A 21,351-nucleotide genomic window follows, 5' to 3' on the forward strand; every position below is an offset into this window, starting at 1 on the left:
AACATTACTACAGTAAGTCAATATACGGAAACCATATTTATCAGTAGCAAACCACCTTGATCATATTAACAATAGTAATAAACACCATGTTGTGCATATCGATGTTTTGGGAAATTTACTTTATCTCCACATCTATTTTCCCTTTTTCTACTCCTGCTACCTCAGTTGGGAGGATGACTCCACAACATTCCATAAGGAAAGAGAAGAAAACGGTCATTAACAAATCCAATAATGGGTTACGTTCCTGTGTTAAATTCGTCCTAATTTGGGACAAGACCTTAGGTGAATAATTTAAGCCGAAATAAATGATTATGAGGAAACACACTTGACATGAGACTTGTCACTGTATCATAAATCAATAGAAAAAAGAAAATTTCTCTTGCTTTGCTATACATCCCATTATTGACAGCCTTAGCGTAATATTCATTATTCTCTTTCTACACTGTATTTCACATTAACTTGACTTGGTAACCCCTAAGGACTTCAAAAGCTGTTATTACTTGAACCATATTTCTATTATTTCTTGAAAATAGAATCAACCTCAACAATACATGCATCAGTGTTTTAGTTCCTTTTAATTAACTCCTTGATTATTCTCAAAAAAGTGGCCAGGTTGTTTCCATGGGGAAATGATTTAAGGATAGTAACATTGAGAACTATATAGTATGCATGATTACTAAAAGAAATGAAGTAAAAAGTGATTCATTTTAGATGCAAAGTGAATATTAGATTAAAGTGATATATAAAATATATTATGTATTTTTATATGGTATTATATGATGTGATTTTGTTTTGTTTCGTTTCGTTTCGTTTCTTGATATTATGCAGGGTTTAACGGTTTTCATCATACAGAAGACAACCAAATTCTATAATTTTGCTGAGCAATATTAGTAAACTCATCCAGATTTGTTCTCAATGAATTTTTCCCATTATCGCTGAATAGTCTTGGTGCTTGTTCCGAAAGATCCGTTGAATTAATTTCATTATCTAGCGAGAAGATAAAGTCGTCGTCTTCACCCGTTGGTATTTCGACTGTTTGTTGTTCTTCCCTTTTCGAATTTAGGGTTGGAGACAGGAGTAGCGGCGAATTTAGCAGTAGATTGTCTTCAAAGGAGAAAAAAATGTCATTATCGCTTTTCCTACTTTCCATGCTATTAGACAGTATGGAAGGGTTTGCGAATGATAGAGGGAAGACTTCCTCTTGCTCGTCTTCTTGTGCGTTTGTATAATTCTTTAACGATTGGTATGGGTATGACATTTTTGTTGTGAGTCTAGTTGAGTATCGGTTGTTGTAGTGCTCCTTTGTATATAGAGAAGAGAAGATAAGATAAGATAAGATAAGCAAGGACCGATGAGCAAGAGCAAGAGCTGGCGGTGCTTATGGTTTATATATACAATATGGAGTAGTGTATAATAAGAGGTACCTTGATGGGAGCACGTTGGGGTCTCGGAGAGGGTTGTTGAATAGGTTGGGTGAATGTGTCACCTCACGTATAGAAAAGTGTGGATGGGTGAGTATTCGCAGACCGCGGAAGGTCATAGAACCATGGAATAGAGGGAAACTCCGCGGTGAGGGTGCAAAGAAAGAAAGAAAGAAAGAGGAGGAACCCGAGAGAACATCGCGCCAGACGAACGGAAGAGGAGCCATTGCGGTCCGCGGAAAAGAGACCTTGAGGGTCACCCTAACACAAATCCATCGCTTACGTAAGGACCGGCTGACTGATCGATCGATCACACACAAAAGGTTAGCAGTCAATGTATGTGGGGGATAGGAGACACCTGATCCATCCATATTGTCTTTGCTTAGCAATATTCACATTCACGTTCACGTGGTTACTCAACCACACAGTAGCCGCACTTTCCTCTCTGTGCGTGGAGTGCAATTCAACAATTGGACCATAAATACATAATAATAATGTCTTTGATTAATACATGCGCCACACACTCCCGTCCGCACATAATTTAACACGTCCACTATGAAGTTCAATTGCTAGAACAAAACTTGTTTTTGGAGTCCTGTATATTTTATTAAAAAGGAAATGAAAATATTAAGTTAGGTTATGATTTTATATAATAATATTAATAATTCGTATTTTCCTAATGACGACGAGAAGCAGAAATAACGTTGTTCATTTCTTCAACCTTAGCCTTAGCTCTCTTGAAAGAACCTAATCTCTTCTTGGCGACCTTTCTAGCTCTCTTTTCACCAGAGTTTCTGATCAAATCAATCAATCTTCTTTCGTATGGAGCCAAACCAGCAATTTCCTTAACTAGAGATCTAACAAACTTGGTTCTGTTAGAAGAAACACCCTTCTTGTAAGAAATCTTTGGAGCTGGGGTCATAGAAGTAACCTTCTTACCCTTGTTTAAACCAACAGCGATACCTATTTCAAAAATTAATTTAATAATTTGTCTTGTTAGTAAATGGTTCCTTGTAATCATTTAGTCTCAAATATTTTATAATAATAAAAATCCCTTTTTAAAACGTCTGTTCGTCTGCTTCCAATAAAAGTTCGATTTCTCAGTTATGTAATGCATTCGCTTTCTTTCTTTCTTTCTCTCTCTCTTTGTATAGTTTTCATTCTTATTCCTTCATTTCCTTGATTCTTTCTTTCATTTGTTCATTCACTCTCCATCTCCTCGAAAGATAACCACCACATGTCAGTCCCCCATCTTTGGAATCTCACGGACATTCATATCTCTTTATAATTTATCGATCATTCGCATTTTTCAATTATCTCTTTCTCATATCTTCACATCAATCAGAACGTAACGGGGAATTTCATCATCTTTTCAATCATGTAACATACCAGTCTTGACAGCCATTTTTTCGTATAGTTTCTTCACTGTATATTATATCAAAATATACCATATCAATACCTATTATACATCTTAACTATACCATACGTATCATTCAATACTGCGTAGTGCTCACTACACAGCGTGGTTGGTAGGAAGATGCGGAACCTTACCTCACTGGGCGGACAGAAACTTCCAAGGAGAGTTGGACTGAATTACGCAAGAGAGTTCCCTCCGTGGGCGGACTCGACCGAGCCCGAACAAAACACTTTCTTCTGAAATATTTTTGAAAGAAAAACCAAAAGCAAACAATGTTTAACAGGATGTACGGATGCCAAATAAAAAAAACAGTCCTTAAAAATAAACATACCGCCAAATCACAATTGCTCTAAATCCTATTAACAATGATAAAAAAAACTGTCTAAGATATATTGAATAAACACTATGCATGATATATATATAGATATTATAAGTTCGTATTATTCTACTTGGTGAAAACTTTCTTAAACCCCGACCATCCACCACCAATAGGAGATTTAACACCTGCGCGCGGCTCCTTCTGGGGACTTGGAGTAGGAGTAGATGGCGTTGCCCTTTGTCTATCAGTTGACTTACGACTAGCTTTCAATCTATTGATTCTTTTCAATTCTTCCACTTCCGTCTCCAATTCAATGATTCGATCTTGAAGTACTCTATTTTCCTCCATCACTTCTTGATTTCTTTGCATCGTACGATCTAAATCTTGCTTCAAATCACTAGGAAGTGCCGCATCTGGATTGGGTAAATCTCTCTTCCTTAACTCTTCATCCAATTGAGCCTTCGCATCATCAAGGTTCTGCTTCAAATCATTGTTTTCATCTAATAACATCTCTGCTTTCAATCTATTTTCAATTAATTCATTGGCAATCGCAATATGCTCTTTATTTAATATACCATAATCTCTTTCCAATTTTTTAGACTCCCTTTGTAATTGATAATTTTTAATTCTAAATGATTCATATTGTGCCTCTTTCTGATGCTCTAATTGTTCAATTTCATCATATTCCGCAGCATAACGTTTCAATGATATTGGAGTAATATAAACTTTATTCATAGCATCATGAACAAATAAATCCACATCATAATCCTTATCTTCATTAGAGTTCATTTGATTTAGTTGTGTATTTGAACTTACAGCTGTTAGGCTCTCCGTGTTCAGTGTCTTATCAATAACAGATTTACCACCCTCTCTACTCTCCACTGACTCCTTAAGATAATATATGAATAATTCATTCTTAAGGAAGTTTAACAACTGATCGAATTTAAGGTTTATTATCTTTTCTTTATTATTAAGCATTAAGACAACAGCAAATTTCAAAACAGCTTCAATACCTTCCACGAAAACAATATCAAATATCCTTAAAACAAATTCAAAAGGGAATTTATAAGCGAAGAACGTTAAGAACCATTGAGTCGCATACATGGATGAACGAATCCCCTCTCTAGTTAAATGATTGAATAATTGTGGGGAGTTTTCCTCCAGTAATCTATCAAATTGATATAACATTAACATCAACCCAGGCATGTCAGGAAGGAAGAAATCTCTTAACCCATAATTCTTCATCAAACCAATTAGAAGACTAAACACTTCAGCCTCCGTTTTAGTATTGACTATTAACGGTGTGGCAATGAAGGCCATACCCTGAGTGTAACCTACATCGGGGTCATAAACAGAATACACTTTGATAACGTTGAATAAGGACTCAACTTTTTCACTAGGTATAAAGTTTGTCCTTTTCAAATCTCGTCTAATATTTGCATCGTGAGTGGATGGAGTATCTAATAACGTTAAGTAGATATCTTCCATTTCCTTAGACTTCGAGTTAGAAATCAATTGCCAAATAATCCCTCTAATCTGAGGTGGAATACCTTCTGTCACTATTGTTTCTAACTTATCTGCTTCATTTTTCGCGACCGTCGGGAAATCATTAACTACTTTACTCCAGAATGTCCAATCGACGTTAGCCATCTTTTTCTCTTCTTCATCTAACTCCTCCAGGGAAGCAACTTCTTTACCACCTTCTGTTTCCAATGGCGTTTCTTCAGCGGTAACATCCTCACTAATCTTAGTAATACCTTCAAGAATGGTTGTGAAAGAAGATTTCAGTAAATTTTGACCTTCTGCTAAATTCTCTCTGGTCGTTTCACCTTCTTCCTCAATATGATGACTAGTTACGCGAAATCTATTAACAATTAAATTTATCTCGGCAGCTGAGTCAAGAACTGCCTGCTTGCGTTTACTCTCACGTCCATGCCCACGCACATGCTTGGTATCTGCCTGTGTCATAGCCAAGTTCTTTCTGAATGTATCCGAACGCATCTCTTCTTCGAGCGGTGGAGGTACATTATATTTTCTTTCTATACTTACCTTTCTTGGCGGTAACCTGGGTGATGCCGCTTGTTCCTCCTCTTCTTTTGATTTTTCATCCTCCTCTTGAGGTTGCTTTTCCATTGAACGTCTTGGTGGTAAGGCAGGTGACGTTGGCGACTTCTCTGAAAGACCATTATCCACCTTTTCTTCAGGTTGGGACTCAAAGGAGCGTCTTGGAGGTGGTGGTGGGGGAATTACATTCACTTGTACATTTTGATTAGGAGTAAAGGTTTTGGAAATATCCTCACCTAAAACAGCAGTCGATGTTTCCAATTCTTTCTCTTCCTCATCAAGCTTGTTTTCACCGGATTCAGCAATTGGCTCCTCATCTTCCTTTTTTCGAGATACATCATCATCTAGTATACCCTCTTCTCGTGGAACAGTCGTATCTTTCACTTCCTCTTGTTCATTTTCCGAGGTCAGCTTTTCTTGCAAAATAGTATCCTCTGCTTTTGATGTATCATCCTTCGTAATTGAGGTACCCTTGTTAGAATTGCTGCTTATCTTACTGCTTGCCACATCCACTAGGATTGGTTCCGGAGCGACTTCTTCCACAGGTTGCTCGGGTATATCAAGAATTTTATCCTCTATTGCAGTAGGTACACCTAACTTTGTCTCAGGATCTGTATCATCCACCACTTCCAGATTATTCAATTCTTCGCTAGCCCTACTGACTACATCGGTTGGTTTCTCATTGGAGCCACCGATTTCATCACTATCTGGATTAGGTGGTTCGAAATCAAATTCATCCTCTTCCTTATCCTCATTTTGTTGCTGCTCTTCTTCCTGAACATCTGGTTCAGGAGTTTCTATGTTATCTTGCTCTTGCTCCACCTCTCGATCTCCTATTTCATTTTCCTTGCCTTCCGATATAGATTCATTTAGATCTAGAGGTTCCTCTTTAGATTCTTCATCCAAAGAAACATGTTCAGTATTATCCTCGCTCATATCAACTTTCCTTTGTTTCTTGCTACCTTCTGTTTATATACATGCACAATTCGTAGACCGAGATGTATTCATTTGTTTAAATTAAAGGTTCCATTCAGGGATCTGTGCCAATTATTGGAACGATAGTAAGCCGCCCCGAGCTTTAAAAAAATGAAGCCATAGGAGGAGTCGATGACAGAAAAGTCACCCACGAAATGGGAAAAAATACTAGAAATATTACAACTATCTATACGTAATTGTATACAGATATATAAGGTGTGTGCGTTTATGTCATAAGAAGAGTTTGTTGTTCATTTGCTGTGACTGTTAGGGTCGGAATTAAGATTAACGTTAGGTGGTGTCAATTCATCAGTGTCAAACAAATAACTATAAACATCATCCATGGTTGTCGTATTAAACATCCCGGACGTCATACCAAATGCATTATATGCAGTTTGGTCGTTCCATGAGGGGAATAACGTCTTATTGGGGTCCGTCGTGGCCATTTGCTGTTGCTGTTGCTGCTGCTGCTGCTGCTGCTGATTGTTGATATCCATTATTGCATTATTTGCATGGTTAGGAGAATTAGCATCTGATGGAGGAATTGGTGCATTGAATATTATTGATGGCGTTAGGGGCACTATTGGACTTTGTGGTTGGAAGGGGTATGGAAATTGTATAGGAGTAACTGCCCTATTGATAAATGTTGGAGAACCCACCAAGGAGTTTCCATTATTGTTAGGGTTGCTCATGAGGCTTGAATTATTTGTCGCTGATGATTGTGGAAATTTGATCATAGGATTCGTTGGTGCCACAGGTGGTCTATTTGATAGTAGTTTCATTAGATCGGTGAAACTTGCCGCTGTCTTCATCGGTAGTGGTGATGTCGTAGTTGGGGTCATTGCAACGAGTCTACTGTTATTATTACTTGTTTCGTTATTTGGTCTTGATTGTAACGCAATGGTTTCTGTACCTAGAACATTATCAATAGTTTGTTGTCTTTCTCTTGAGATATTTGTTGGGATTGTTGAATTCATTGGAGATACAATTGGAGAATATGAGTTGCATATTTGCTCAATGACTTGAATATATTTATTACAATTTGGAATGTTATAACTCCTCAAATCTCGCAAGACTGTCAAGACGTTTTGTAATTGCTGGATCCACAGTTGAGATTTGGATTTTTTCGATGAAGTGGAAATATCAGATGAAATTAAATTTGCGATGGGTATCAGCGCAGCATTAAATATAAAGAATAAACTATACCATGCTGAAAATGGAGTTAGAGGATAGTTATTAATGAAGTTGGTCACTGACATAATTACACTTTGAGCGGTTTCATTCAATAATTTCTTACATTTTTCCAATGCTTCCTCTGAGACAGTTGTCGCCGTGATGCTAGTGGAATTAGAATTAGCATCTAAAGTACTATTGTTCAACCTTAAAAATAATCTTCTCATGATGTAGATCGTTAATGAATATTGTCTCCAAAGTAACAAGTATTTGGTAAACGCTAGCCATGGATTATCATCGGGGAATTTGTTTGGTTTCAGACTGGATAATGGTTCATCTTTAATGTTAGTTCTCAAGAAAGATGGCAAATTGTCATTATACGATTTCTCTAAATCTTCACATAGTTGGTAACACCTCTTAACTGCAACTGAATCGTTAATAGCGTTACTAATACAATGATTCCATTTCTTGGTAAATAAGAGATAAGTTTTCATGGAACTAATTAATCCATTATAGTAGGTTGGCTTGTCTGTCACTAGATTATCTGAACGATCCAAAGTGGATGGCAATGCAATGGTAATTTCGTTAAGATCCATCAAGAATTGTAAAGGCCTTCCATAGGATAGAGCTAAATGAAATTCTTGGGAGTAAATATACCACCAAATTCTTCTTCTTTGTTCCTTGACTGAATTATCTTTAAAGTTTAGTGGTAGTTCCTTATGTAAACCTAATGATATTGCCATCCTAATGGAATGACCATGGAAATTAAAACTTGTATTTGGTTTCTGCCTCCATTGAGTATATTGAGATAATAGATGCAATGCAATTACCAGGGTAACTGAACCTGTTTCAAAAATCTTGGCACCGGTTAAATGAGATTTGGCATTTTGATAATAAAATAAATCGATATCCGTGGAATCACCTTCCAAGCACCAGGCACCTATGGCTAATACAGTGTTGAAAAGGATTTGCCATTGGTCCTTCGCCACAGAATTAATTTGATTATTATATAGCATTAATAGAGTCTCTGAATGCAATAGGGGGAAAAATGGATGGAAATTTTGGAAATAACTGTCAATGAATCGTGAAGTGGTGGCTCTGGAACTTAATGAGTATTTATCTGTCACAAGAGATGGTGATGCAATCTCCTTTGTTGTAACCGATGAATTAAAATAATCACCATTGAAACCGATGGATCTCAATATGGAGATGGCGGAACCATTACCATAAAATCCATTGTTATTTGGATTTGTATTTAGGAATGCCATTCCATCTGTTCTGGAGACTCGCTCTACATCATCCTCAGACCAGTCAAAGCCATAAAGCGGATCCTGAGGCATTGAATTCAAAGGTATCGTTTCATCCACTGTGGGCAGCTCTCTGATGCTCATATTTTGCTTCCGATCTACAGTTTGCAGGTGTTGTTGTTGTTGTGGTAGTGGAGCAGATGGGGCAGAGGGAGCAGGAAGATCTGTAGATATAGTAGTAAGCGGCGAAATCACGCCTTGCAAAGCACTCCTCATTTCATCTATGGACTCCATTTTCAAAATCTGGTCCAGCAAGTCATTATCATTATCATTATCGTTCTCATCTTCGTCATCTTCACCCTCCTTTATAGATTTATTGACACTATATTTAGCGTCACCATCCATTTCACGTTTCGTAAATAGTTCGTTAAATAAGAATTCCAATTTGGTCAATCTATCTTCCACTTTAGTCAAATGGGCCCTCGTCAAGGGCGACCGTCTCGTCTTTGGAGAATAACAACATTCCCAGTTATTTTTTAAACATTTGGCACATTTGGGCTTTTCTTTGGAACATTTCAGCTTCTTTACTCGACACAAGTCACATGCCTGGTCGGAGTTAGGTATGAATGGGTATCGCATTTTGGTAGTTTTTTTCCGTTTTATATACGCTGAGATATGCTAGGTGTCAGAGAATTGTGTGAGGTTGTTTTGTTCTTTTCGGATTACTGGTGGGAGGGGAGGTAATGCATACCCAGAACGGGTTCTTATTGCGTATTAACTAGATTGGATAGCACGTTGTTGAGATGTTCCAAATTGTGTCTTTTGTTTTATTCCGTTTGTTTTATTTTATTCTATTTCAATTATGGAAATCTAATAATTCGCGGAGTGAAGGAGGGTAACTGCCAGTTCTAATGTGAATGAACTAAGAGGGACTCCAAATGAGACATTATGGTACTCTGGATAATGGTTAGTGCTGTTAAATGCCGCTCTGAGGTTGCAGTGATTTAAAGAGTGGGATTATAAAGCAAGGTGGTCTGTAACAAGAGATAATCATTGATAATAAATACACATGATACAATGGGCGCTTATTTATTCGTAGACGCGTAACAAAGTTCAAAGAGTTGATACTTGATGAAGAGCTGATCTACATCCCATGCATTACACTGATGGACAAACTCTTTGGAACCACGAGGCAACATGATCAAGAAACCCTCACACAGTCTACGCAAACAACACAAATGGCTGAGGGAGTCTAATTCAATACAGTCAGACAGAAACTTGGTCCTGCAGGTCCTGACACAGGACAAGGAAAACGTGTCGCCTCCCCATCCTCCTCCTGTTGCATCGACAAATGCATTTGGGATCCAGGAAAAACTAATAGAAAAGCTGACTCGACAGACAGAACTGTTGCTGGAAAGGTATAATCAGTATAAAGTTGCGAAGTTAGAACGACCGGATTTGGATTATTCGATAAATAAATTAAGCATAGAAATTGAAACTTTGAAATCCAAATTGAAAGGTACTGCTACTATACCTGATAGGGGAGCGGAAGTATCAGTGCCTTCTTTACCAACTCTACCACCCCCACTTTCGCATTCAGATTCCTTGATTGATCATATCATTGAACATGAGCAAGATATCAATGATCCCGATGAAATTGACCCATTCCAATATGATATGGGCGGTTCAATGGTTTCTAAACCTATAAATGAACGAGTTCAGGAGAAAAATGAATCAAAAACTTCTTCTCAGGAAGAAACTGACCTGGAATTCTTTGACACACTAGATAATGAGGAAGTGGTAGAGGATTCAGGTGCTGATTTTGAACAGGAAAAAGAAGAAGAGGATGAAGACCTTGACATTCAGGTCATACAATCGTCGTCGCCGACTAAACGTACAACAAATAATGGAAATAGATGGGATAATGAGAAGATAAATAATTTATTTCAGATCAGCGATGATGATGACGACGATATCGAGGTCTTAAATGATGATGACAATGACTCTGAAGATAAATTCGACGACGAAAGGGAGAATCAAACGCAATTACAAATGATTGAAGAGTTTGATCAGGATTTGGAAATTATAACTGAAAGAAAATTGACTGATATGCGTGAACAGGGACAACGAGATATTGAAGAAATTCTGGATGACGATGATCTCATACTCTCACACTCCATTCAGAACAATTTCCCTTGGACACCAGAAGTGGACTATAGATTGCATCACACTTTTAAATTACCTGGGTTTAGACCAAATCAATTGGAGGCAATAAACTCAACTTTGTCAGGAAAAGATGTCTTTGTACTGATGCCTACCGGTGGTGGTAAATCCTTATGTTATCAATTACCAGCTGTCGTCAAATCGGGTAGAACTAAAGGAACCACAATAGTAATCTCACCTCTGATTTCATTGATGCAAGATCAAGTAGCACACTTACTGGATTTAAATATCAAGGCAAGTATGATCAGTTCCAAAGGAACAACGCAACAAAGGAAACAAACGTTCAATTTATTTGTCAAGGGATTGTTAGATCTAATATACATATCTCCTGAAATGATAAGTGCATCCAAGCAATGCAAAAGGGCGATCCAAACGTTATATCAACAGGGGAAACTAGCTAGAATAGTGGTAGATGAAGCACATTGTGTCTCTAGTTGGGGTCACGATTTTAGACCAGATTACAAACAACTAAATTTCTTCAAAAATGAATATCCAAATATACCGATGATGGCTCTTACAGCCACTGCAAATGAGCATGTTAGAAAGGATATCATTCAAAATTTACAGTTAAGGTCTCCTCTTTTTCTAAAACAAAGTTTCAATAGAATAAATCTGTTTTATGAAGTGCGCAAAAAGACAAAAGATTGCATGGTGGAGATTGCTGATGCCATTAAATTCCAATTTACGGGGCAGTCGGGAATCATATACTGTCATTCCAAAAATTCATGTGAACAAGTTTCTGCATATTTACAAAGTAAACAAATTAGAAGTGGATTCTATCATGCAGGTATGGACGCGAATGAAAGATTAATGATTCAACAAGATTGGCAGGCAAATAAACTTCAAGTTATATGTGCCACTGTGGCATTTGGTATGGGTATTGATAAACCTGATGTAAGGTTTGTATATCACTTCACTGTCCCACGTACTCTAGAGGGCTACTATCAAGAGACAGGACGTGCCGGTAGAGATGGTAAGCCTTCATATTGTATTACTTATTACTCCTTTAAGGATGTAAGAACTATACAGAAAATGATTCAAAGAGACAAGGATCTTGATAGGGCGAATAAGGAAAAGCATTTTGATAAGTTACAACAAGTAATGTCTTATTGTGATAACATTCATGAGTGTCGGAGGAAATTAGTTCTTTCATATTTTAATGAAGCCTTCGATCCTGTTGCATGTGATAAGAACTGCGATAATTGTAGAAATAATAGAGATGTGATTACTAAGGATGAAGACATTACAGAAGTTACCAAGAATATAATAGAGTTAGTGGAATCAGTACAAAGTGAACAAGTTACAATGATATATTGCCAAGATATCTTTAAGGGATCTCGAAACGCCAAGATTGTCCAAGCTGGCCATGATACTATTAGTCAACATGGAGCTGGTAAATATTTAGATAAGGCTGATATGGAAAGAATATTTTTCCATCTAATAACGCTACAGGTGTTACAAGAATATGCTGTAACAAATAATAGTGGATACGCGACCAACTATTTACAGCGTGGTCCCAAGGCTTGGAATGTGTTGAATGGTACTATGAAAGTAACGATGAAATTCACTTCCCATGCACCCAACCCGGTTGATAATGATTCAGAGACAAGACCGTCATCTAGGAAAGGAAAAAAGGACGATACTACTAGTGAACCAGCATTTATAACAGTGCTAAAAGAACAAAGGGCTTTGGGGATAGGAATTCCAACGTCAGCGGTAACATATCGAAAAGTGATTAATGTTCAACAAACTACTGCAACCAGTTCATATAATAACGATTCCAGGTTCACTCGTTTTGAAAATCCAACTGAAACAAATGACATCATAAACCAAATTAAAAGCGATCATTTAGCTCCTGTTGAATTACCCACTAAGAGAAAACGTTCCACATATAGGAAAAGATCAGGTAAAAGTCGTGGCCGAAAAAATTATAGAAGGTCTTAATATCATGGAATCAAAAATACTGCATAATAATGATTTCTTTTAATGATAATAATTTTTAAAGCATTAATAATACATTCAAAAAAAAATAATCATAGCATTGTTATATTATACAGGTACTCTTGAAATTACATAATATTCATATAAAGTTCATTAATTATCCATTAAAACTTTGATTAGGATACTCTAACATTTTGGAAACTCCTTCCACTAACGTATCCAAACCAATCTCCTCTCTGAGGTCTCCATACAATATTATTAATCTCTTGGTTTTTATTATTTGTATAACATAAAGTCGGCGTATCCACTCTAACGGGTAACGTTTTTGCGGTTCTTCCAGTATTCTGTGGCTCCGTTGGCGTCGTGACAGGATATCCTTGTTCTTCATCCATTGCTATATCGTCATCTTTTGTTGTTGCAACGGGGTCGCTAGACGCTGTACATTTATTTAAGTCCCAGTACAGGACTTGACAATCGTCACCACCTGATAGGAGGACATTTCTCTTTATTGGGTGCCATTTAATTTGATTCACTGAAGCGGAATGCCCCTCCAGTATCATCAATGGTGATTCAGGGTTCCTCATATCCAATATTAGAATCTTATTTGAATCAGCGGCGAACGTAGCCATAACATTAGGATCATGAGGGGATGGTTCTAGTCTCAACAAAGCAAACTGAGATGTATCAGGATTTAAATCTGACACCGGAGGCTCATATATGATTGTAGAATGTGCCAAACTTCTCAAGTCAAATACTCTAACACTACCATCTCCACCACAACTAGCAAAGAGTTGAGTAGATTGAGTCAAGAATCTAACATCATAAACCTCACTATCATGTGCAATTAATTGTGTCTTCACATAATTGCTACTTTGTAAATCCCAAACTATGCATGTTGTATCTATGGAGCTGGAAATTAATAGATTTGTATCTATGGGGTTCCAATGGAAAGATGTTATTGGAGGCAATTCACCCAAGACACTATTAGATAAGGGATCAATGACTGTACCACCTGGTGTCTCAGATGGTGCGGGTTGTTGCTGGTGGTGATGTTGTTTATTATACTTACAAAGGGAAAGATTAATTTGCTCCTGTATGGTATTTTCCTCATCATTAAACGACCATATTCTCAACGACTCAGAACTTGTCGCAATCTTTCTTGGGTTCACGTGGGAAGGTAACCATTGAATGTTACTTATTGAGTAAGTAACGTTACATTCGGCTATCTTATCCCAAGTTAACAAATCAGGAGAGTGTAACAATTGTAGTTTATTTCTGCTATCCTCCTTGTATGAGCTCACACAAACAAAATCGTCATTACTCCAATCCAATCCAAATAGGGGAAAATGTCCCTCATATTCGCATATGGTACTATTTGGTGGGTTCAATGTAGTGTAGTTCCTCGCCTGTTGGACTTGTGCTAAAGCTGGGGAGAACATTGGATGTGAAAAATCCAACGGTGAATACAAGGGTAACCTCACTTTGGTGTACAATCTTGAATTATCCTCCTCTGTTATGCTCTTATCTATGAGACCAGTGCTTCCAGTGTTACTGCTTCCGCCATTGTTCTTATAGGGACTAGTTAAGTATTTGCTTGTTGGATGTCTTTGAGAGCTTCCGAAGGATATGGAGCTTCTCTTTGAATTGTGGAATGTGTCCATAGCAACGATTCTTCTCGGGAGAGGGCTATTGCTACGTATCTGTGCTGAGGGAATACGTGGTTGTCTTTCGATTTGTCGTCCCTTGTTTAAATTTCACTTGCTTCATTTTTATATATGTGTGCCCCCGCATCCTTGCGTGGGGTCTTTGAAAAACAATAAATGGAACATTGAGATTTGACGGAGTACAATAGATATTATAATTAACGGAATTTAGTGATCAGGGGCCCTTGATTTATTTAAAGGAGGCGGAAAAAGCAAATCATGAATACATAAAACATAATTTTTATCTACTATATAACTTTGTTAGCTTTTCCATCATATTGCTCTATAAAATAAGATATGGAAGCTTTCGCTAAAACCATATCCTAGTAAACCTTCAACATACACCAATATTTCCATCATCGATACAGTACTTCAAAGGTAAAATAAATGTAGTATGCTTACGACATGAAATGTGTGCTCGAAAAGGATTATTCAACTCGAAATGTGACATAAATTTAATTAGCAAACATAATGTAAGTGTCTTTTTTTCTTTTTCTTTTTTTCTTTTAGCAACATAAGTATAATATATACTTAGACATTTAGCTAGGCCAGCATGTATATTTTTTAATTTGTTCCCAATACTCTTCCCTCTGATCTACTAGCAGTAACATTGTCACTAACCAAGGGTAATCCATCCTCACCACCGAACAAAGATTGGTAACTTTCATCCCTGTTAACTTCTTCGTCTTTATAATATTTAACGCCGAATGGGATCAATGCAATCAATGCATCAAAATTACTTTCAATCTTGGTAATTATCCATCCTGGTGGTAACAATTTATGAACCCAAGGTTCTTTCAACCCTACAGCATAACCAATTATCAATCCAAATAGATGACCCCAGAAACTAGACCCTGGAATCAACACTGCAATAACTAGTAATAGCACAAGTGGAGTCATGATGGTGGGGATACCGAACCCGGATCCACCGATAGCGTAACGGGGACGTATGTGGGATTCTAGCACAGCAAAGTAGCCGAAGAACGTAAAACACCAACCACTGGACCCGGCAACGCTCACGGTGGGATATAGTAATTGACCCACAATACAATATAAGAGTCCTGTGATCACCGCTGACATATTTAAAAAAATGCCAGTATAGACAGTTCCATGTCTTGATTCGAAAATGGTTAGGGGTCCAATTATACCGGCTATGTTGAAGAAAAGATGGAAAATAGAAAGATGGATCAATGGATATGTAGATAATCTGTATGACGATGAGAAAGAATTAATAGCATCCGTCCCGAGAGACCATTTATCGTTTATCGAGGTAAAGAAACTTAATACGTATAGGAAGGTTAAAAAAATGGCTAATCCAGTAGCCAATGCAGATGGCGGGTGGTTTGTAGGAATTCCTAGCGACTTTAAATTCATCTTAGCAGCTTCTGTCCTGTTAACTGTTCAGATACTCAGTGTATAGGAGTAATGATAACCTTTTCATGATGTCCAAATATACTCTTCTCTCGAGGAATAATCGGGCCTTGCGGGCTTACGTAATTGACACTTTTTCGTTTTCTGTCATTATAACAATTGTTAGTTCTTTAACGATAATCAATTGGCAAAAAGTGGAGACGGGAAGGGAAGGTGATGTTGCTTCGTAGTAGGCTGAAAATTTTGGTTGACAAAAATAGCTTTTTTGGATTGTTAATCACAGTTAAAACTGAAGATCCGGCAGTTTTACGTCAACCAATATTTCTTCGAATAAACTTTAATAATAGTTCTCTCTAAAATCTTTTCAAACAAAAATAATGGAAGTCTAAAAAAACCAGACATAAATACCGATTGAATTTTTTGAACATATATTTGCTTATTGCCAGCTTCAAGGTCAAATTCAGTTTTTAACTCTTCAAACTTGAATAAGAGATAAATAAGAAAATGGGCTCAATAAACAAAGTTTCCAAGTCTTTTCAATGCACTTTACCTGTATTTCTAAAATATTCCCTCAGAACAACCTGACTGGATATGACCTTGACGGTCTGTAGTATTACTGTTCGATTATAAAGTTTCGGATGTCAAGATGGAGTTTTCCATTATATGCATTGCGGACTTAACGTATCTTACGTCATCGCACTGTGAGATTGACACTTTTTTTTTTCAAGATCACTTAGATGAACAAACACTTCTTCGGTTAAAAGAGCAAATGCTTGCCATATCAAAAGGACGATCCATTGCAAATCCTCGAGGAACTATAATGACACAGACAGTAAAGACTCTTAAAAGAGGGAACAGAAGATCTGCTCCTCAAACGAAGGAGTCAATCGCTATGAATAAGTTATCGCATGTGAAATTATCTGAAGAACAACAACAGTTAAGAGATAAGATCTTACAATTTACTAGGAAAAATCTTTCTTCATTTAAACAAGGTGATCCCCCGGCCATGTTTGTTATTGAGGGTGATGCTGGGACGGGAAAGTCAGTTATATTGAACTCATTATTTAATGAAATCCAAAAACTGGCAACCACAACAAATAAAAATGATACTCTTTCAGGAACACAGAATTACTTAATAGTCAATCATCCAGAAATGTTAAAATTGTATTTGAGAATTTGTAACTCTTTTAAATATATTAAAAGAACCTCTTTGGAAAGACCAACCTCATTGATTAACAAGTTACAGAAGGATGGGCAGATGGCTGATATTATCATTATTGATGAAGCGCATTTATTGGCTACTTCAAAGGATGCCTTTAAGAGATTTTATGGTGACAACCATTTGAATGAACTACTATCTTTGGGGAAGGTACTTATTATTGTATACGACGCCAAGCAAGCTCTTAGAATGGGGTCGTATTGGGATGAGAACACTAAAAATGGAGCAAGTTTACAATACTATTATAAAGATATTCCTGAGAGTAAAAAAGAATGGTATACTCTAAGACAGCAATTTAGAGTGGCAGCTCCCAAAGATGTCTTAAATTGGATTGATCAAATTAGTACAGTAGGTACTATTCCACCTTTCCCACAGAGTGTAAAGTCAAAGGATAAAATAGAACCACCATTTGACTTCAAAATATGGGATGATTGCGGTGACATGTATGAAGCTTTACGAGAGAAGAATGAAAAATACGGACAATGTAGAATGCTTTCTACTTATGATTTCCCCTATAGACTAGATGGTAAAGATTATTATGTTACCTGTGGCGATAACTTCAGGGTACGTTGGGATAGGTACACACCAAGGGAACAACTACCTTGGAGTGAAAGGGAAACCTTTGATGAAGTTGGCAGTGTTTACACAATTCAAGGGTTTGATTTAAACTATGCAGGTGTGATACTTGGAAGATCTGTAGGTTATGATTCTCAAAATGATTGTATTAAATTGAAACCGGAATTATATGATGATAGAGCAGGTTTTACAAAGAAGAAAAATATTACTAACGCTGACGACGTTAAGATGAAAATCATTATGAACAGTGTTAATGTTCTATTGACTAGAGGTGTAAAGGGTTTGTATGTATATGTGTATGACCCTGAGTTAAGAGAAAGACTTCATAACTCAAAATATCAGTCTTGATGTCAAATCTTCAAACACTTCCCGTAATCGATTAGTAAATACAAAATGTAAATAGAACTAAAAGTAATATATTGATAATGATATTAATCTATAAAGGTCTATAAAGATGTGTATTATTGAGCCAAGGATAATTCTATTTTGATTTCTTCTCCATATCAACCTTCTGTTTTGTTTTGTTTAACGCTTCCCAGCTAATACCTCCAAAAACGATAAAAATTCCCAGCCATTGAAGCATGTTTACTGATTTCCCATATACTACAATACTCAATAGCATAGACATCATCTTACGAGTGACAGTAATAGTAATTAATACTAAGGATCCATATCTTTCTAATGTAAAGAATATGAAACATTGACCAACTGCACCACATATGGAATATATCAGCAAATATCTTAAAATATCAGGATCTAATGAAAGCATGGCTAAGGAACCAGTGATCTGAGATTTGTCCGCGACCAAGAAATATCCAAGGTTCCATATAATCATTAATAAGTTTAAAATAAACATTAAATGCGAAGCGGTTATGATGTTCCCATCTTTTTTAGCCTTATTGGCCTTAAGCATCTTATCCTGAGTGGCATTGGTCATTCCATCAAGAAATAAACTCGCCAGTAATAATGAAAACCCATAAAATAAACTCAAATAATTCTCACTATCTTGGGCCAAATCATTAGAAGAAACCTTTTTCGACATGGAACCACCATAAGTGAAGATAGCAACCCCAAGACTTACCAAAGTTGCCACGATCTTCTTCTCATTTGCAATGGAAGTATGATATACCAATAAATGTACAAGCAAAACTGGAATCATTTTGCATGATTTTGCCAACATGTATGTTAAGTAATCCACATATTGTAAGGAATAAGTGGCTAATGGGTTCGCTGTACTCTGGGTAAACGATATCAAAAACAATGACTTTGAATGATCCCTGCATAGTCTCCATGGACTATATTTCAATCCCTTGAATCTTAGGTATGCATAACCAATGATCATCGCAACGGAAGCTTGAGATATTGCGATGACATTAGGATATTGGAACTGTTGTTGGCTATTTGGCCAAATCTTAGTTGTTAGTGGTTCTTGGACCAGTGCCCAGGTGAGGAAGCTAGAGTATATGCCCGCAGTACATATCAAAAGCACATATATATCATTAACCATTCCGAATGGTTTGTTAGAGTAACTACTGTCTCGCACTCTCCAGTATGTCTTGTAGATTTCTGTTTTTTACTTTCTCGACAGCTAAAAATGACACGATTGTCAACATAATTACATAGGTTGAGTTAGCTGGGAAGTTTATATTAAGGGAGCTACAAGTGGAATCAATGAATTTATTAAATCATATATTTGGACATATAAGATTATAATAACCTTATATGTCCAAATAGGTGTCTCAACCGCTTGGAATTAGCATAGTATCCGTACAAAATGACATAGTTTTTACTCGCTCTTCGTTGAAATTCGTTGAAGGATGTCAAATTGGGTAATTGACCTCGAGGTAATCAGAGCTCAGGAGAGAAAGTAGCAATACAAGAGACCAAATGGGTATTTATTCTCCAATTGCTGCCACTTATGGTGTTCGTGTCGAACAATTCCTGGAATCAGATTCAGATTTTGTGAAGTATCATGCTAAATTGAACAAGAAGTTGATCAAATTGAGACATCACTGTGGATTGGTCACCAAGGATACAAGAAGATATACCACCAAGGAAAAATTCTCAAAGGTTACTGTGGAGGATTATGATAAGAAGAATAAATTGTTTGGGGCTTTGGTCTTATTACTTGCTGAAAGAGATTTAGCACTGGCAGAAACTTTGAAATTAAGAGCTCGTCAAAGAGGAAAGTTAAAGGATGGTGAAAAGAAAGTTTTGTCAACAAGGTTAAAGAAGACATGCAAGACAATTGAAAAATTGATTGAATTGACTCAAAATGAGGCGCAATGGGTTACTAGAGCGCAGTACTTAATATATGGCAAACTCGCCAAAGTAGAATACCTAATGTACGGTAAACATGCTAAACGTAAGGAGAGTTCCAACATTGCTAGAAATTTAGCGCTAGCCCTTGCTGGCCTACAGTACCTAAATCAATTGAAGCATGTGGATGCTGTAACTTTGGAAGCCATTAATTCCAAATATGAATACGCTCTGAGACAACATTCCGGAAATGTAATATCCTCCGCAGATTTGCGCAATTTTATAACTAAGCAAGTGGAAGAAAGTGCTGCAGAGAACGATGAATTGGCTAAGTTGTTGCTGAAGAATGGGTATACACTGAAGTTGGTAAATGTTGATGTTGATGCTGTCAAATCCAGCACGCATATTCAATGGAGATCTTTTACTGCCGAAGTCCATGATCCCGAAGTTGTTCAGGCCATCGAAGAGGCTAAGAAGATTGTAATAAAGGATGTCTCAGATTACAGTGACATGTTGTTGAAATGGAGCGAAGCAGTAGATAAACAGGAAACTCGTCTTGCCACTATGGACGAGGATGAACAAATGCTTGATGAAGATGATAATAAGGAAAATGACCAAATTCTTTTATCATATCTTAAATATAATATGATTTTTGTCTCAATATTGCGTGATAATTCGTTATTTACACAATTATTGAAACAATGGGAAGGTTTAGGACCATCTATATCCGCAAAATTGACAAAGTACAAGGAGTTAGATCGTATTGTTAAAAACTTACTAAAATATTTACAGGATGTGATGGAATTGCCAGGTGTTTATTCTGATGATCAATTAATGAGCCAATTGGAGTGTTGTAAGATTTACTACCAATTGAATTTGAATTCACAATGCCTTGCTCCCTTGTATCAATCTAAAGGGAAATATATGGAAGCATTGGCTTTATACGTGGATTCACTTCAAAAGTTGGAAAGCAAACTTGAAGACATAGGAAATATGGATGAAATTGTTCTTCCAGATAAGGTCCTCAACAAAAAGAACTTGAAGGTATTAGATTTGGCGATTAAACTTGGCTTAAAAAGTGTTGTCGCATTAGCTGAGTATGAAAAGAGTTTAAATAAAGACTCCTCTTCAAATTATGAGGCATCTTTGATCGAAAAAATTGACACGCAATCTATTGAACCACAGGATATAAACTTGAACAATCTTTTCCCATTGAGACCAAAAATACAACCAATAAGTAGCAAGCCAACATTGTTCGATTTGGCATTCAATTATATCAATTACGAAGAAGAACAGCCAGTTAGCCCCGCGCCAGCTAAGGAAAAACTTGTTGAGGAACCTCAAGTTGAATCCCAAAAGAAGAAGGGTTTCTTAGGTTTATTTGGGCGTTAATTTAATATAGGTTATTGTCTATTATGTATTTTATACAGAAATATAATATTA

At 36.8% G+C, this 21,351-nt stretch overlaps 10 protein-coding genes across 10 annotated transcripts; 3 read left to right on the forward strand and 7 right to left on the reverse strand.

The window, feature by feature from the left end:
* Window positions 1-844: 844 nt before the first annotated feature.
* ATG41 (Atg41p) lies at window positions 845-1,258 on the reverse strand (the record flags this gene model as incomplete). Its single annotated transcript, XM_003677299.1, has 1 exon — window positions 845-1,258. The coding sequence occupies one exon, from the start codon at window positions 1,256-1,258 to the stop codon at window positions 845-847; it is 414 nt and encodes a 137-aa protein (XP_003677347.1).
* An 839-nt stretch (window positions 1,259-2,097) lies between these two features.
* Window positions 2,098-2,826, reverse strand: RPL36B (60S ribosomal protein eL36; the record flags this gene model as incomplete). Its single annotated transcript, XM_003677300.1, has 2 exons — window positions 2,098-2,384; window positions 2,811-2,826. The coding sequence occupies 2 exons, from the start codon at window positions 2,824-2,826 to the stop codon at window positions 2,098-2,100; spliced, it is 303 nt and encodes a 100-aa protein (XP_003677348.1).
* A 457-nt stretch (window positions 2,827-3,283) lies between these two features.
* Window positions 3,284-6,157, reverse strand: GYP5 (GTPase-activating protein GYP5; the record flags this gene model as incomplete). The annotated part of the gene is made up of 1 exon (XM_003677301.1): window positions 3,284-6,157. One exon carries the CDS (start codon window positions 6,155-6,157, stop codon window positions 3,284-3,286), a length of 2,874 nt encoding a protein of 957 aa, XP_003677349.1.
* A 290-nt stretch (window positions 6,158-6,447) lies between these two features.
* On the reverse strand, window positions 6,448-9,255 carry GAL4 (galactose-responsive transcription factor GAL4; the record flags this gene model as incomplete). The annotated part of the gene is made up of 1 exon (XM_003677302.1): window positions 6,448-9,255. One exon carries the CDS (start codon window positions 9,253-9,255, stop codon window positions 6,448-6,450), a length of 2,808 nt encoding a protein of 935 aa, XP_003677350.1.
* Window positions 9,256-9,813: 558 nt separating this feature from the next.
* On the forward strand, window positions 9,814-12,783 carry NCAS0G01110 (RecQ family ATP-dependent DNA helicase; the record flags this gene model as incomplete). The annotated part of the gene is made up of 1 exon (XM_003677303.1): window positions 9,814-12,783. The coding sequence occupies one exon, from the start codon at window positions 9,814-9,816 to the stop codon at window positions 12,781-12,783; it is 2,970 nt and encodes a 989-aa protein (XP_003677351.1).
* A 173-nt stretch (window positions 12,784-12,956) lies between these two features.
* On the reverse strand, window positions 12,957-14,441 carry NCAS0G01120 (uncharacterized protein; the record flags this gene model as incomplete). The annotated part of the gene is made up of 1 exon (XM_003677304.1): window positions 12,957-14,441. One exon carries the CDS (start codon window positions 14,439-14,441, stop codon window positions 12,957-12,959), a length of 1,485 nt encoding a protein of 494 aa, XP_003677352.1.
* A 606-nt stretch (window positions 14,442-15,047) lies between these two features.
* Window positions 15,048-15,857, reverse strand: RBD2 (putative rhomboid protease RBD2; the record flags this gene model as incomplete). Its single annotated transcript, XM_003677305.1, has 1 exon — window positions 15,048-15,857. One exon carries the CDS (start codon window positions 15,855-15,857, stop codon window positions 15,048-15,050), a length of 810 nt encoding a protein of 269 aa, XP_003677353.1.
* Window positions 15,858-16,500: 643 nt separating this feature from the next.
* On the forward strand, window positions 16,501-17,997 carry NCAS0G01140 (uncharacterized protein; the record flags this gene model as incomplete). Its single annotated transcript, XM_003677306.1, has 1 exon — window positions 16,501-17,997. One exon carries the CDS (start codon window positions 16,501-16,503, stop codon window positions 17,995-17,997), a length of 1,497 nt encoding a protein of 498 aa, XP_003677354.1.
* A 133-nt stretch (window positions 17,998-18,130) lies between these two features.
* Window positions 18,131-19,156, reverse strand: HUT1 (UDP-galactose transporter HUT1; the record flags this gene model as incomplete). Its single annotated transcript, XM_003677307.1, has 1 exon — window positions 18,131-19,156. The coding sequence occupies one exon, from the start codon at window positions 19,154-19,156 to the stop codon at window positions 18,131-18,133; it is 1,026 nt and encodes a 341-aa protein (XP_003677355.1).
* A 380-nt stretch (window positions 19,157-19,536) lies between these two features.
* Window positions 19,537-21,300, forward strand: SRP68 (signal recognition particle subunit SRP68; the record flags this gene model as incomplete). Its single annotated transcript, XM_003677308.1, has 1 exon — window positions 19,537-21,300. The coding sequence occupies one exon, from the start codon at window positions 19,537-19,539 to the stop codon at window positions 21,298-21,300; it is 1,764 nt and encodes a 587-aa protein (XP_003677356.1).
* Window positions 21,301-21,351: the final 51 nt, after the last annotated feature.

Source organism: Naumovozyma castellii, chromosome 7 (genome assembly GCF_000237345.1).
Source record: "Naumovozyma castellii chromosome 7, complete genome".
Classification (NCBI taxonomy): domain Eukaryota; kingdom Fungi; phylum Ascomycota; class Saccharomycetes; order Saccharomycetales; family Saccharomycetaceae; genus Naumovozyma; species Naumovozyma castellii.